Here is a 13,973-nt window from a genome sequence, read left to right as displayed (position 1 = left end):
AAGAACTCGATGTAATATTTTTATACTTCACAATAAAAATAACGTAAAAACTATATATTAACATACCTTATAATTGATGCCTTAACTTGTATTTTGATTAAATATTTGTAAACTTTTTTCAGTTTAAAAAATTTTCGTATGAACATATGAATTACTTTCAACCGAATATATAGTCGGAATTTAAATGCAAACAAATATTTATTCACGTGCAAACAGTACTTTTTAAAAAAAAATGCAGCACAAACATTTCAAAGGCTGCATGGATTACATTAATAGTGGAGGAATCTTCTTACTTTTCAAAGGCTGCATGAATATAATCAAGGATGCACACACTTTTTGATTCAAGGATGCACACTTTTTTAATTCACATGGGAACAGTAATCCTGGTAGCAAGTCGCCTCACTGTCAGCGACATGTAAGTCGTTGTTGACCCAGCGATTTATTATTTGCTGTGGGCCCGGCGACTTATAAGTCGCTGAATTCGTAACGATTTATCCGTTTTGGTATTTTTTAAAATTAATTATCCGTTTTGGTATTTTTAATTAAAAAATATCCCTTTTGGCTCCAGACTCAGTCGAAAACATATGATGTTTATTCCTTCCAATGTCGAACTTTTAAATGCGAGTGTCTGAATCTATCAAGTTTCAGATATGATTGTTTGACTTCTTATGCAAAGTGAGAAACTTATTATCCCTTTGTTTAAAAACGAATGACCTGTTTTTCTTTTTTATCTGTTTCTGAAAGAATGACGGCTTTTATTAGTTCGTTTAAAAAAGAATGACGTTTTGCTTTTCTGGTAATACTGTAATTGCAACTTTTCAAATGATATGTTTAAGACCACAATATTAAAAAATATTTTAGTATATTTGATACAACCTTAATTTAGCACCACAACATTTAAATTCTTTATTTTCTTAAACTCTTGTTAAGTCAAAATAAGTAACTAAAAAAAGTAAGAAGCGAATTATTAATTAAACGAAAAGGGTTAAAAAACATCCTTAAACTATTCGAAATGAAGCAAAAATACTCTTCATTAGTTTTTTGTCTCAAAAATACCCCATTATTAAATTTTTGACTCAAAATTATCCCTCTCTGACGGTTGGACACCAAGCATGCCACATGGACAAAAAATGTCACTCTCAGCGTCCACATAGAAAATTTCTTACTTAATTACCATCAACCCAATTTCAAAATTCGATTCGACCTAAGAGGCAAATTAATAAATAGGTAAATCGACCAACAACCTTATATTCTTTATCGATTAAATAAACACAAATGGAGAGTCTCAAATGATATTAACTCCACTGAATCATATTCCAGGTCACTTGTGATTTGTTTCCTGTTCCCATGAATTTTGATTAGTCTGTATAATCAGATTAAGCTACTTTTTAATGTTTCAGATTCAGGATTGTACTTTATAACCTGCTTAATGGTTCATCTGACAATGCAAAGTTCGAGAATGACTGTCAAGCTATTATTGGAGCTCAGTCATATCTTCTACAAACTAATATACAAAATTGTCAAACAGGTAAGTGCATATAAAATTGTCAAACAGATAAGTGCATGTGCTTCTCATTTTCTCCTTGTTTGATGTATGCAACTGTCTTATACAATTCTAAGTTTCTGCATCTCATGCTGCTTCAGATTATTGCAATGAAGGCTACTGATCGATTTATTCATTTATTACTTTTGTCTCTTGAGTCAGATTCAGATTTTAATATTGGGTTAATGGTTATTAAGAGGGCCGTTTGGGCATAAAAATATTTTTTTTTCACTTTATTAAAGTTGTTGTGTTTAGCTATGAAAATTTTAAAATTATTCCAAAATTATTTTATGAAAAGTGAAAACAGATTTTTGTTGTTTTCATTATTTTCCAACTCCAATTTCAGTTTTTATTATTATTACATATAACCTCAATTTTTAAAATTTTTACACAAAGCCCTCATAATGTTTAAAAATTTTAAGTGTTTAGTCACTGATGCAATCAATCATGATTTTTTTCATAATTGGTGATTGAACAGTGATTAATATAAAAATATCATCATCTTTCGGTTGAGATTGCATCTAAGACATTTTTGCATTATCTTTCTTCAATTTTGTTTCAACTCTATCTTTCTTCAATTTTTGCATTTCGACTGATTGAATATTTTTGCATTTTTGCATTATCTTTCTTCAATTTTGTTTCAACAGCTTGAGTTAATTCTTGCAATTGGAAAAACTGAAAAGTTATTTGAGAACAAATGAGAAGATCTAAATAAAAAAACAAATGATGCGTCTAATAATGCGTCTTAACAAATGATCTAAATCAACCATTCTATCTCCTATAGTTCTGATACTTGTTAAGAAAGTCATTAGTTGTCAATCTTTGTTCTCGAGGGCTATTTTCTTCGTTAATGCAAACTTGGTTGAGTAATGGAAGTGTCTATATATAAGAATCACATTTGGTTGTATGTTAGTAGGTAAATTAGTAGTTGAGTGATTTTAATAATTTTTAAAAGTTGAGTGCAGAAAATTATATTTAATTTTTTAAAAAAATTCTAAAAAAATCTTTAAAAAAATATGACCAAACACAATTCCGTCTTCAACTTCAAAATTTTTTTAGTTTTCATGGTCAAACGGCTAAAGTAAGCGATTTTCCAAATAAACGCTCTAAGTAGTAATATTTTTTGTCTATGTGAAATGCTTGGTGTTCAATCGTTAAAGAAAGGGGTAATTTTGAGCTAATAAATTAATTGACGGGTATTTTTAAACAAAAGAACTAATGAAGTAAGTACTATTTTTGCTCCCTTTCGAATAGTTCAAAAGTATTTTTGACCCATTTCCATTAATTAAATAAAACAGATTCCACTTTTGTTTCGGACCTTCCAACCTTTTCCCCCAACACTAGCAGCAACAACAACAACCAAAAAAAAAAAAACGCAAAATAAAAAAATAAAAAATAAAAAAAAATCCTAAGATCGAAACAAATCAAACAGAAAAGAATTCTCAAAAATTCAAGAATGATGGCAATTAAAGCCAATCCAAATCCTCTTTCCCTTTCATATTCATCAACTCCATTTAATCGAATTTCTATTAAAAAGATTCATTTTTTGCACCATTCCCAATGTAGAAATCTTGTTTTGGGTTGTTCTAAGAACCCCATTTCGGGTTCTTTGAATTTGGATCCGAGTTTCTCGGGTTCCGGGTCAGGGTCATCAAAACTGAATTCTTTGAATGATAGTGTTGATGCTGCTTCAACTTCTGCTTCAAATGCTATTGATTTTCTCACTTTGTGTCATAGTCTTAAGGTAATCTTCAATGCATGTATAATTGACTAACAGGCTGTAGTGATTGGTTTATTTTTAAGTGTTTTTAAGGTAGAATTGTTCGTGGTGTTTTCGTGATCTCTGTGATTTTGAATAGCTAGTTTATAGTATTTCCTTGTGGTGTCTTATTTTCTTTATTATCTAGAGGTGTGATATCCTTTTTGTTGTTTGCTTTTATGTTTTTTTGTTTGTTATACTGTTACGTTATCTGTCCTGAGTTGAGGATCTATCGGAAATAGCCTCTCTATTTCATCTAGTAGTATGGACTGCGTATATTTTACCCCGGACTCTACTTTGTGGGATTACACCGGGTACATTCAGTGGCAGAGCTACACTAGGCTTAGGGTTTCATCCGAACCCCCTTCGGTGGAAAATTATATATTAGATGCATATATATGCATATATATTAGATGTTGAACCCCCCTTCGATTAGTTTTTATATTCACTTATGAACCCCTTAGTGAAAATCCTGGCTCCGCCACTGGGTACGTTGTTGTTTGAGTGAAGTGCTTTTGGTGTTTTTAAGCTAGAAGTGTGCATGGTGTTTTGGTGATGTCTATGATTTCGAATAACTATTTTATAGTATTACCTTGTGGTGTCTTGTTTCCTTTATTATCTAGCGGTCTGATATCCTTTTGGTTGTTTGCTTTTATGTTTTTTGTTTTTTATACTGTTATGTTATTTGTCCTGAGTTGAGGGTCTATCGGAAACAACCTTTATACTTCATGTGAGGTGGTGGTATGGACTGCATATACTTTACCCCGGACCCCACTTTGTGGGAATTCACAGGGTATGTTGTTGTTGTTTGAGTGAAGTGCTTGGATAAATTAAAAAAAGTGCAAATGAGTAGTTGGTTTTAAGGCAAAATGATTAACATAAGTCAAAAGTCGTAAGTTATGATTTCTAACTTATGCCACCTTCCACCAGCAGCAGATATAATATGTACGTAACTCTGTCCACCAAGACTAGGACAAATAGGAAGAATCACCTAACGTTTTTTTTGTCTCTGTTGGGATTTGAACCTGAAGACCTTACCACTAGGTCACATCCTTGGGTGCTAAAGGAGAGATTTTATGTGGTGTTTTTTGTAAAGGCGAGATTTTTATGTGGAGTTGTTTGTTTGTGTTTGGGACTTGGGAACTTCTGTGTATTGACTATTGTTTATCCAAGAAAGAATGACTTGGTTTGAGGTTGGGACATTGATGTTTGCATATTTAGTAAGTAATCTCAACTTTTTGGGGATTGACTATAAGAAAAGACAGCCGGATGCATTAAACTCCCGCTATGTGTGGGGTCCGGGGTGGGGTGGACCAAATTGGTCTATTGTACGCGGCCTTACCATGCATATGTAAGATAATATGTTGTAGTCAAAGGAAAACTGTTTTTACCTAAGTTGCTCGGACTCTTCGAAAATGTCTTCGGGTGCGTGTCGGATCCTCCAAAAATAGTGTATTTCTAAAGGATCCGACACAGGTGCGGCAATATTTTTGGAGATTCAAAGCAACTTAGGTTCTTACTATGATTCTTGTAGGAGAAAATAAAATAAAGGTATGTGATAAAGTTGTGATCTTGTAAAAAATTGGAAAATGTATGTGTAAGAACACATTTATTGTTGTGGCTTGAGGCAGGGTATTGTTGGAATCATCCATGGAAAAACTGACCCCTAAGTATGATGTAGTGGATGAGAGAGTTGTGAACATTAACCGGGAGCAGTGGTTCAAAGAAAACGCACGAAGAAGCCAAAGGGATTTAACATGTACTTTACATACATAAAAAGATATGAACTTGAAAATGCGTAAGTTTTGCCGAAGGGGGTTTGGATCTCACTTGGCTCTGCCCCTGCCAGGGAAGAACTAAGTTCATGAATTTTTGGTGCACACTGCAGAGAGAAGTACAGAGTCTTAATTTGTTATTAGGATTGAAGTGAGATTTTGGGAATTTGCTATATTAACTTGTATTTATTTGAAGTTTGTAGTTTGATGGATTTAAAGAATGTACATATATCTAGTCAAGACTTTTCCTGCTAGAAACTAAACTAATAGAGGGTTTTTTCTCCAATTTTCTTATGGTAACCGAGAAATCCTCAAGGATTAGCTGGTGCATGTTTCGGAACTCTATGGGTAATGGACCTGCCTCTTTACCCTTCTCCACTTAATTACCAAACTTTTTCTGGGGAAGAGTTCGAACTTGTCAGGTGCGCCTAACCACATATCACACTCTTACCACTTAATCAAAGCCCTGGGGACTATAATAGATTGTTCCATCTTTTATTTATTGAGATTAGACATTGAACTGAAGCTGTCTTAGTCAAATATGTAGCTTAAGCTTAAGAAGAAAAGGTCACTTTGCGTTGCTTCAAATGATTCTAATGCAGTTTGTATATATAAGTAGTCCATTTATTAGTTTTCTTGAGCTATAAGGTAGAGTGTAACTTTTTGCTCATTTTGACCTTCTCAAATCTTCAACTATTTTGTGCAAAGGCGGTGACCTTTCAAAACCGGAATCCACAAACTTCAGCTTAGCCTAAAGCGCAGTTGATCTCCAACTGGAAAGACTGAAGTTGTATTATGGAATTATTGTTCCATCTAAAAAAATTATTCCCTGCTGTCTTCTCTTCGTAATGCTATCTGATTCTCTAAATAAGTAGGCATTGATGTATATATCCAGACCTCAAGCAAAAAGAGACTTACTTGGTGCGATGTTTAACAAACAATAATGATTAGTTAACTTTGATGATGTTGCTCTTTGCAAACAAAGGCTTATTAAGGAAGTAGAACATTGTGCGCGTTACCCTCAAAATTAGGTTTTACTTATTGAATCTTTTTCTAGGCGATCCGAGTTCCCCTTCAAACTCAAGGTTTTAGTTCTTTCTCTGAGTGTGGTGTTATGAAAGAAAAATAATGTCCATTTTTTCTGCTGATAGTTTTTTCTTAGTTTACCTCTTTATTGTACAGTGCTATCTTAATGGATTATTAATCTTTTTTCCCTTTTTGCATTTGTTTACTATCTGTTTTCCATATTTAATTGAGCTAGGATGTATCTCCTAATGCCTCTACTTGTTTTGTAGACCACAAAGCGGAAGGGATGGGTAAATCATGCGATAAAAGGTTCTGAATCTATTGCTGATCATATGTATCGTATGTCCTTGATGGCTCTGATTGCTGGTGATCTTCCTGGCGTTAACAGGGAAAGGTTGGACTTGGTAGCTGATAATGCTCTTGCTATTTTGTTTCAAGATTTTATATAAGTTTGTATGCATTTATTGATTCTTCATCTATGTTGCTTGTGAAATGGATGGCCAAATATAGGATTAGAACCGTTTCCATTGTTTTTCAAACGTCTCCATTCTCAGCCTAGAGCTGATGTGACTATCACTGTTCCCTTGTAATGCAAGAGAAGAGGACAAGTAGCCAAGTATTAACACATCTGCGTTACTTCCTTTTTGAAATGTAGGGCAAAAAATGTTAGTGAAAATGTTAAGAAGATCTACCGGATGCAGTTTTAATGAAATTTTTACTTTACCTGATCAAAAAAAACAAAAAGAAACTATCAACTTGATGGTGTTTGATCAATATATGAATGGGTATTGTTAGATTTTTCTTTGAGTTGCTTTCTCGTCTAGGCAAATTGATCTGAGATGGTGTATGATTAATATATTAATGATCAGAGCTGCATACTGAACATAGAATTCGCTTGGTTGTAGAATCTGGTGTACTACTGATGATCATTGCTTTAAGTGTGGTTTGTAGTTCTTAATGAGAAACCTGAAGTTTGTTCATGCAAACACGATCTCGTGTTCTTTCTGTAGTTTACTTTCATGACGCTTATGTTCATGTGTTCACTTCATCCAATAAGAAAAGGATGTTTATATTCATTCCAACTGTTATTTGGTAGACAGTAATCATAGTGTTTCTCCATTTATGTAACAGGTGTATTAAGATGGCCATTGTTCATGATATTGCGGAAGGTATTGCCTCCAAATTCGAAATTATCTGTCTGATATTTCGGTGTTTCTATTTTCAACTTCAAAGCTGAATTATTTGCAACATTACTCTTTTATATGACTGGTGAATGAAATTGCCATTGCGGAAGCCCCCCCTCCCAAGAAAAAAGAAAAATGATGAGTTCAAGAATGTATATAATGCTTTTTCAGGAATCTTTGCTGTGGAAAGAGGTTATTATGCTACACCAAACCAACATAAAAAAGAAAAAAAGGGATAATTGTTGATTCAACGTAGTTACACCTTTGGCCTTGGGGTGTTTACTATTGATCTAAGAAGCATCAAGCTCTGACATTATGAGTTTATCTAAGTAAAGTAAATACTGTTGATACGCCGTAGTTACTAAACCACTTACTTATATTACCAAACTTCTTAGAGGCATAGTATTTTCTGTTGTAAAAAGTAGGTTTATCACCTTCATCAGTTTCACTTTTGGTGTTTTCTTCTTCGACATGGTTATTTCGTTTTCTTTTGGTTGGATTGGGACTGAGATTTTCACCTTATTTTCTATAAATTTGAGTGTTTTGCATTTGATAATAATTTTGAACTTTTATAGCAATTGTCGGAGATATAACTCCATCTGATGGTGTGCCTAAGGCTGAAAAAAGCAGACGTGAGCAAGCTGCTTTGACTGAAATGTGCAAAGTTCTTGGTGGAGGGATGAGAGGTATTCCTTTATGGTTGTTTATCTAATCAACAAGGCTTTCTATATTTCATTCATACCTTTTTATTCTTTGCAAAGGAGTCAAAAAAACTCTGGTAAAGGAGTTTGCTTTCATATGACAATATAAGTATCACGTATTATAATTTCTCCAGCTGAAGAGATTAAAGAACTGTGGCAAGAGTATGAAAACAACGCTTCACTGGAGGCTAATCTCGTAAAAGATTTTGACAAGGTATGAATTACTAGCTTTCATCCAATATTCAGTAAAATTTTATACGATGAGAAGTTTCACATCTTGAGTACACTAGTTTAATATTAGTGCATAGATTCCAGTTGGAGACGATTGTGAGTATGCTCCTGTAATTAATTTATGCGTTGTACTTAGTTTTCCAGCCTTACGTCACATATCTCTTCCTTTATGAAATTTGTTGTTAATGCTTACTGTGGTTTCAACGCCACCTTATATCCCATTCTTGCATTTTTCCGTGTATTGATTGTTAAATTATGTTCACTCGCCGCTTGTATATTGTCATCCAGTCTTCCCTCCTGTAAGTCTCGAGTCTGTAATTTTATGAGTGCCAAATTGGCTCATATCACTCTACTAGGTCCTTAAATCATACAACATCTGATAGATTTCACTTTTCTCCCGATCTTCTCCAGGTTGAAATGATTCTGCAGGCACTGGAATATGAATCAGGTGAATAATTCTGCTAGGTCCTTGTACCTCTACTCGATGTATTTTTCTAGTTTGTGCCTCTCACTACGTTGAACTTTCCATATGGTTGAGTGCTTTTTGGCATTTCTTTTGTAAATATAAAATTAAAGGGCTTTGTTTTCCCTGTATTGGGATGTGTTTGATGCATCCTTTTATCTCATTGAGAGATGGATGCCTAAAATGATCAGAAGTGATTTAACCATTCAAGTTGTTTTGGTCGGTGCTTTATAGATGATTATATATAGTAGATGTTGAACCACTTTTAGCTTCTCCTGTGTTTACTTCATATTTTGAACCCCCTTAGTGAAATCCCAGCTCCGCCACTATGTCTGGGTGTCACTAACTGGTGTTTGGTTTATGATATGCATGCATATGTGCATATAATCCGGTATTTGGTGCAAACTCCTTCGGCCAAGTTCTGTGTCAATGCAGCTTAAAATTTTACTTGTAAGGTTGCTCTTTGTGGACTAAGATCAGGAAGAATATCTTTTTGAAGTAAATCTGTAGCTTAGGTCTTAACGTTTTGTCAAAACACGGCATCTTCAAGCGATGACTATCCTATATTATACATTTCTCTATTATGCCTCCATGATTTTGGTCTAGTGGTAAGAGCATAACGTGTGTTAAGTGGGTTAGACGCGCACATTATAGGTTCAAAACCTACCGGGAACAAAAGCCTGGTATTTAAGTTGAGAAGGGTAGGGGGGCGAGCCTATCATTCACCAAGTTCCAAATCTGCCCCAGTACTTGGCCTTGGAATTTCTCGGTTACGTATATTCGTATCTATCATCCTATGAACTCAAATCTCTATGTTCTCTCTGTAACTTTTCATTCATATACGTTGGTTTTGACAGAACATGGGAAGGTGCTCGACGAGTTTTTCCTTTCAACTGCAGGTCGTTGATCCTTTTAGTTTCTGTGCTCTTTTTTCTGTTTCGCTCATGTGAGTCATATCTTGACGGTTCGCATATAATGCAGGAAAATTTCAAACCGAAATAGGGAAAAGCTGGGCGGCTGAAATCCATTCGAGGAGAAACGCCAGATTGGGTAACTGACTCAAAACTGACCCCTCATTGATATTTTGAAGTTATATCATCTTAGGGCGCCTCCCGTCTTCAAATAACATGGAGAGAGAGAGAGAGAGAGACTGATGTGTTTAACGTTATGCACTCACTTCTCGTTCAGCTTAGCTCCGGTTAAGCTGGATGCTCGAAGTGGAATTTAGGTAGGAGATGGATGTACTCAAGGGAGATATACTTTACGTGCTACGTGCACCAAGTAAGAGTAAAGTTTTTTCCCAGAACTCTTCTGGTAGTGTTGACATGATGACATCTTCATATTGTTTCTTAAAATTCAGCAACTTTTGCCATGATACATGATCGATTCTCGTTTTAAAGGTGTCATTTGGTTGGTATACAAGTTAAACTGGAATTATAATACCGGTATAACTTGTCCACCAAACTGTCCAGATTTATGTTGTTTGCCCAAAATTTTAGCCGTCACTGCCCATGCCAACTCGCCCGTGCATCTTGCTAGAGTTCATCGATGTTTCAGTTAGCCACTGGAATTCGCTGTCGTATCACAGTAGATATAGTTTAAAAACACATATTTCGATGCTAGCTAATATGAACGTGTATTTAATTTTGCACATCTTTAATGCAATCAAAAAGAAAATTTACACTCTTCGTCAAATTTCTGACTCCAGCACTGCCATAGATCCTAATGACCCCACTTAATTAAGAAATTTTCCTATAAGAGCAGTGGTCTAATGTAGGCAAAGATATGGATAACTGTGTTTGAACTTTGAAATTGTGCACAAATAAAAAGTCAAGAGCAACAATTTAAAACTTTGGAAATCAACTTTAATTCTTGAAAGCAAAATCCTAGACTTTCTTAATTCTTAGGGACACTCTCAAAGTGAGACCATATGCCAATTTTCAGATTATTTAATTACTATAACTTTACAAGCTTAGAAGAACAACCCGATGCATTGAAGCTCCAGTTTTACAGTTTTAGGTAGGATTTGGGGAAGGGTCGAATCACAAAGATTTATTTTACATAGCCTTATTCTAAATTTCTGCGAGAGGTTGATTATACGAATCAAATTCATGACTTCGAGGTCACATGACAACAACGTTGCTGCTACCGGTTACTCCAAAACTCTCCTGACATTATAATAATATCCAAATTATGTTTAATCCTTGGTTCTTCATCTTTTCCCTCCTGTCTAATTACTAGAAAATGAACAGAAGTTGAGTACTAAACACAATAAGGACAAGTAAAAACATACGTGTGTACATGTATATACTAGTTTTATGTGTTTTTTCACCAGATATCTTTATTTTTTCATGAAAGAGATCTTCACTCTATAGGAGATCTGAAAAAGATCATTTTATTTTATTCAATTTGTAAGAGGGCAAGATATCTCATTTCCTAGTATTATTGACATTTCAGAATTTAGACCGTCATCAAGTTATATTTTACTGTAGTAAAATAAGGTTTTAACGCGAACTTGAAGTATGATTTTTGGTAAAAATTTACACGCACCTAGTGTATACACCAAACTAATGTTATTTATCATGGTTAAGTAATTAAAAATAAGGACAGATCGGTGTACTAAAGCTACCGCTATGCGCTGTGTCTGAGGAAGGGCCCCACCATATGGGTATATTGTATGCAGTCTTACCTTGCATTTTTGTCAGAAGCTGTTTCCAAGGCTTGAACCCGTGACCTCTTGGTCACATGGCAGCAATTTTACCAGTTACTTCAAGGCTAATTAATCATGATTAAGTAACATGAACTCTAAATTTAAACATATGACATGCATGTATTGGCTTGATGTATACATCGAATGCGTGTAAGTTTTAACCATTAGTTTCCTTATTCAAGTCATAATCATCTCTTTAGGGACACGACGGCCGGCCACAATTAGTTAAGAGCTAAATTCTAAAAACTTGAAGACACCCTACATCGTTTCCTCCGATGATAAAGATAACTTAGGTTACGAATGTGGTGCAGCGGATGGGGGCTGCTCCTCCCTTAATCAGAGGTCTCGGGTTCGAATCCTGGATATGAAAAAATGTTTGGTAGGGAGCGCTTTCCCTCGAATGGGGCCCTACGCGGCGTGAATCCGGATTAGTCGGACTCCAATGCGGGTACCGGATACCAGATAGGAAACAAAAAAAAAAAAGATAACGCTTCCCCCCAAATGGAGCCCTACATGGCGTGAATCCGGATTAGTCGGACTCCAATGCCGGTACCGGATACCGGATGAAAAAAAAAAAAAAAAGATAACTTAGGTTTTGGTCTATTTATTATCATCATAAGCAGTGACATTTATTTCACCAAGGAGAAAAAGATTAGTAATACTCAACATTTTGCTTCTATTAGGTTATAATTAAGTAACACACTTTAAAAGAAAGAATGAAAGTTGAGATGGAAATCGTGTCCAAAGTGACAATCAAACCATCTTCACCAACCCCACATGACCTTCACCATTACCAACTATCATATATTGATCAAATTACTCCTAATATTTTGATGCCCCTAGTTTTTTTCTATCCAGCAGACAATAACTTCACCAGCATACACAGTAGATCAGACAAACTTAAGACATCTCTATCACATGCCTTAACCAAATTCTACCCTCTTAGTGGTCGTCTAGTGGCTGACTCCTCCTCCCATGTCAACTGCAACGACGAGGGCATTCCATACGTCGAAGCGATAGCCAAATGCAGTCTCTCAGAGTTCCTTGTTGATCCAGTTCCTAATGAACTTAACAAGTTCATCCCATGTGATTTACATGATGGTAAAGATGTTTACTTACTAGTCCAAGCAAACTTTTTTCGGTGCGGAGGAATGGCTATTGGTATAGCCATTTCTCATAAGATAGCTGATGCATTGTCAACTTTCATGTTTATCAATAGCTGGGGAGCTATTGCAAGGGGGAATGTAGACGACGACGTTCCTTGTCCAAGATTTGATTCTTCCATACTATTTCCACCAAGAGATACATCAGAGTTCAAATCAAGCATCACAATTGGGAAAGATAATCACAACATTGTGACTAAAAGGTTTGTATTCTCTTCCTCTAAAATATCAGCACTTAGAGAAAAATATACTGAAAAAGCGAGCGAAAGTATGAGACCTCCCTCGAGGATTGAAGCTTTATCAGCTTTCTTATGGACACGTTTGATGGCAAGTATTCACGCCGAAAGGGATCAAACCAAGACGTATGGGATAGTCCATACAGTGAACTTACGCACCAGAAGTAATCCTCCGTTGCCTGAATCTTTATTCGGGAATATAATGCACGTAGTTGTTACAGTACCAGCTAAGGAGGAACGAGATTTTGAGCTAGTGAGAAAAGTGAGAGAAAGTATACAGAACATAAACAGTGAATTTGTCTCAGATCTCCGGAAGAATGATCAAAAACACTTGAATTCTCTCAAAGATAAAGTAAATGAGCAGAGAAAAGGTGAGCTAGTCTTGTTCAACTTCACTAGTTTGTGTAGATTGCCTCTATACAAAGCCGATTTTGGTTGGGGAAAACCGATATGGGTAGGATCAGCTAGCCTTGTTCTCAAAGATGTCGTTGGTTTTCTAGACACAAAATCAGGTGATGGAATAGAAGCCTGGGTAAATCTCAAACAAGAAGACATGGCTACATTTGAAGCTGACAAGGAACTGCTTTCTTGGTGTAGAGACTCATCCTAGATTAGTTTAAGGTTTTTTTCCCCTGAACTCTTTTGATGGTGTTGACATCATGAGATCTTCACATTGTTTTCTAAAACTTCAGCAACTTTTGCAATGATACATGATCATTTCTCGTTTTAAAGGTGTCGTTTGGTTGGTGTACGAAGTTATACCGGTATAACTTGTATACCACCAACCAAACGACCTATTACCGCAACCCCCCCCCCCACCACCCCCATCAGGGGGGACCTATAACCCTTTTTTGGTGCTCGACACCCGTTACATTCAAAGCAGACTAGGTATAATTATATAAAAAAAATGTGTAAATATTGGTAGAAGGCATGGAAAAGCACCCGGTAAACCAAGATAGTCGGGTGCTTTAATTTCCAAACAGAACCTTAAAATTTCGGGCATCAGTATACGTGTTCAAACCTCTCGAGCATCGACTACCCTTAAATCCTGAGTCCGCCACTAACCCCATATAGATCATGTTGAAACATGGAGGAAGTATGAGCTTGGTACAGAAGTTGTTGAGTTTCCAGCCCAAGATAAGAGTTTTGAAAGAAGAAAAAAATCTCTGAACTAGCAATCTA

The 13,973-nt window shown here is 35.5% G+C and overlaps 2 protein-coding genes and 1 non-coding gene across 4 annotated transcripts; all 3 read left to right on the top strand.

The window, feature by feature from the left end:
• The first annotated feature begins 1,979 nt into the window (after positions 1-1,979).
• Positions 1,980-2,063, top strand: LOC124889169. The gene has a single exon (XR_007047781.1). It is a non-coding gene; the product is annotated as a small nucleolar RNA Z196/R39/R59 family (small nucleolar RNA).
• A 772-nt stretch (positions 2,064-2,835) lies between these two features.
• LOC107848338 (5'-deoxynucleotidase HDDC2) lies at positions 2,836-10,059 on the top strand. Of its 2 annotated transcripts, XM_047399413.1 has the most exons (8): positions 2,836-3,287; positions 6,373-6,497; positions 7,235-7,272; positions 7,863-7,973; positions 8,123-8,202; positions 8,631-8,667; positions 9,540-9,581; positions 9,664-10,059. In XM_047399413.1, the coding sequence occupies exons 1-8, from the start codon at positions 3,000-3,002 to the stop codon at positions 9,738-9,740; spliced, it is 798 nt and encodes a 265-aa protein (XP_047255369.1). In that variant the 5' UTR covers positions 2,836-2,999; the 3' UTR covers positions 9,741-10,059. The 2 variants fall into 2 exon arrangements, with proteins under 2 accessions (XP_047255369.1, XP_047255370.1); XM_047399414.1 differs by lacking the exon at positions 9,540-9,581.
• A 1,365-nt stretch (positions 10,060-11,424) lies between these two features.
• On the top strand, positions 11,425-13,498 carry LOC107846800 (stemmadenine O-acetyltransferase). The gene has a single exon (XM_047399412.1). It carries the CDS (start codon positions 12,109-12,111, stop codon positions 13,399-13,401), a length of 1,293 nt encoding a protein of 430 aa, XP_047255368.1. The 5' UTR covers positions 11,425-12,108; the 3' UTR covers positions 13,402-13,498.
• Positions 13,499-13,973: the final 475 nt, after the last annotated feature.

The sequence above is a fragment of the Capsicum annuum genome, chromosome 11, assembly GCF_002878395.1.
Source record: "Capsicum annuum cultivar UCD-10X-F1 chromosome 11, UCD10Xv1.1, whole genome shotgun sequence".
Classification (NCBI taxonomy): domain Eukaryota; kingdom Viridiplantae; phylum Streptophyta; class Magnoliopsida; order Solanales; family Solanaceae; genus Capsicum; species Capsicum annuum.
Note: the sequence above shows the minus strand (reverse complement) of the source record. Positions and strands in the feature narration are given on the sequence as shown.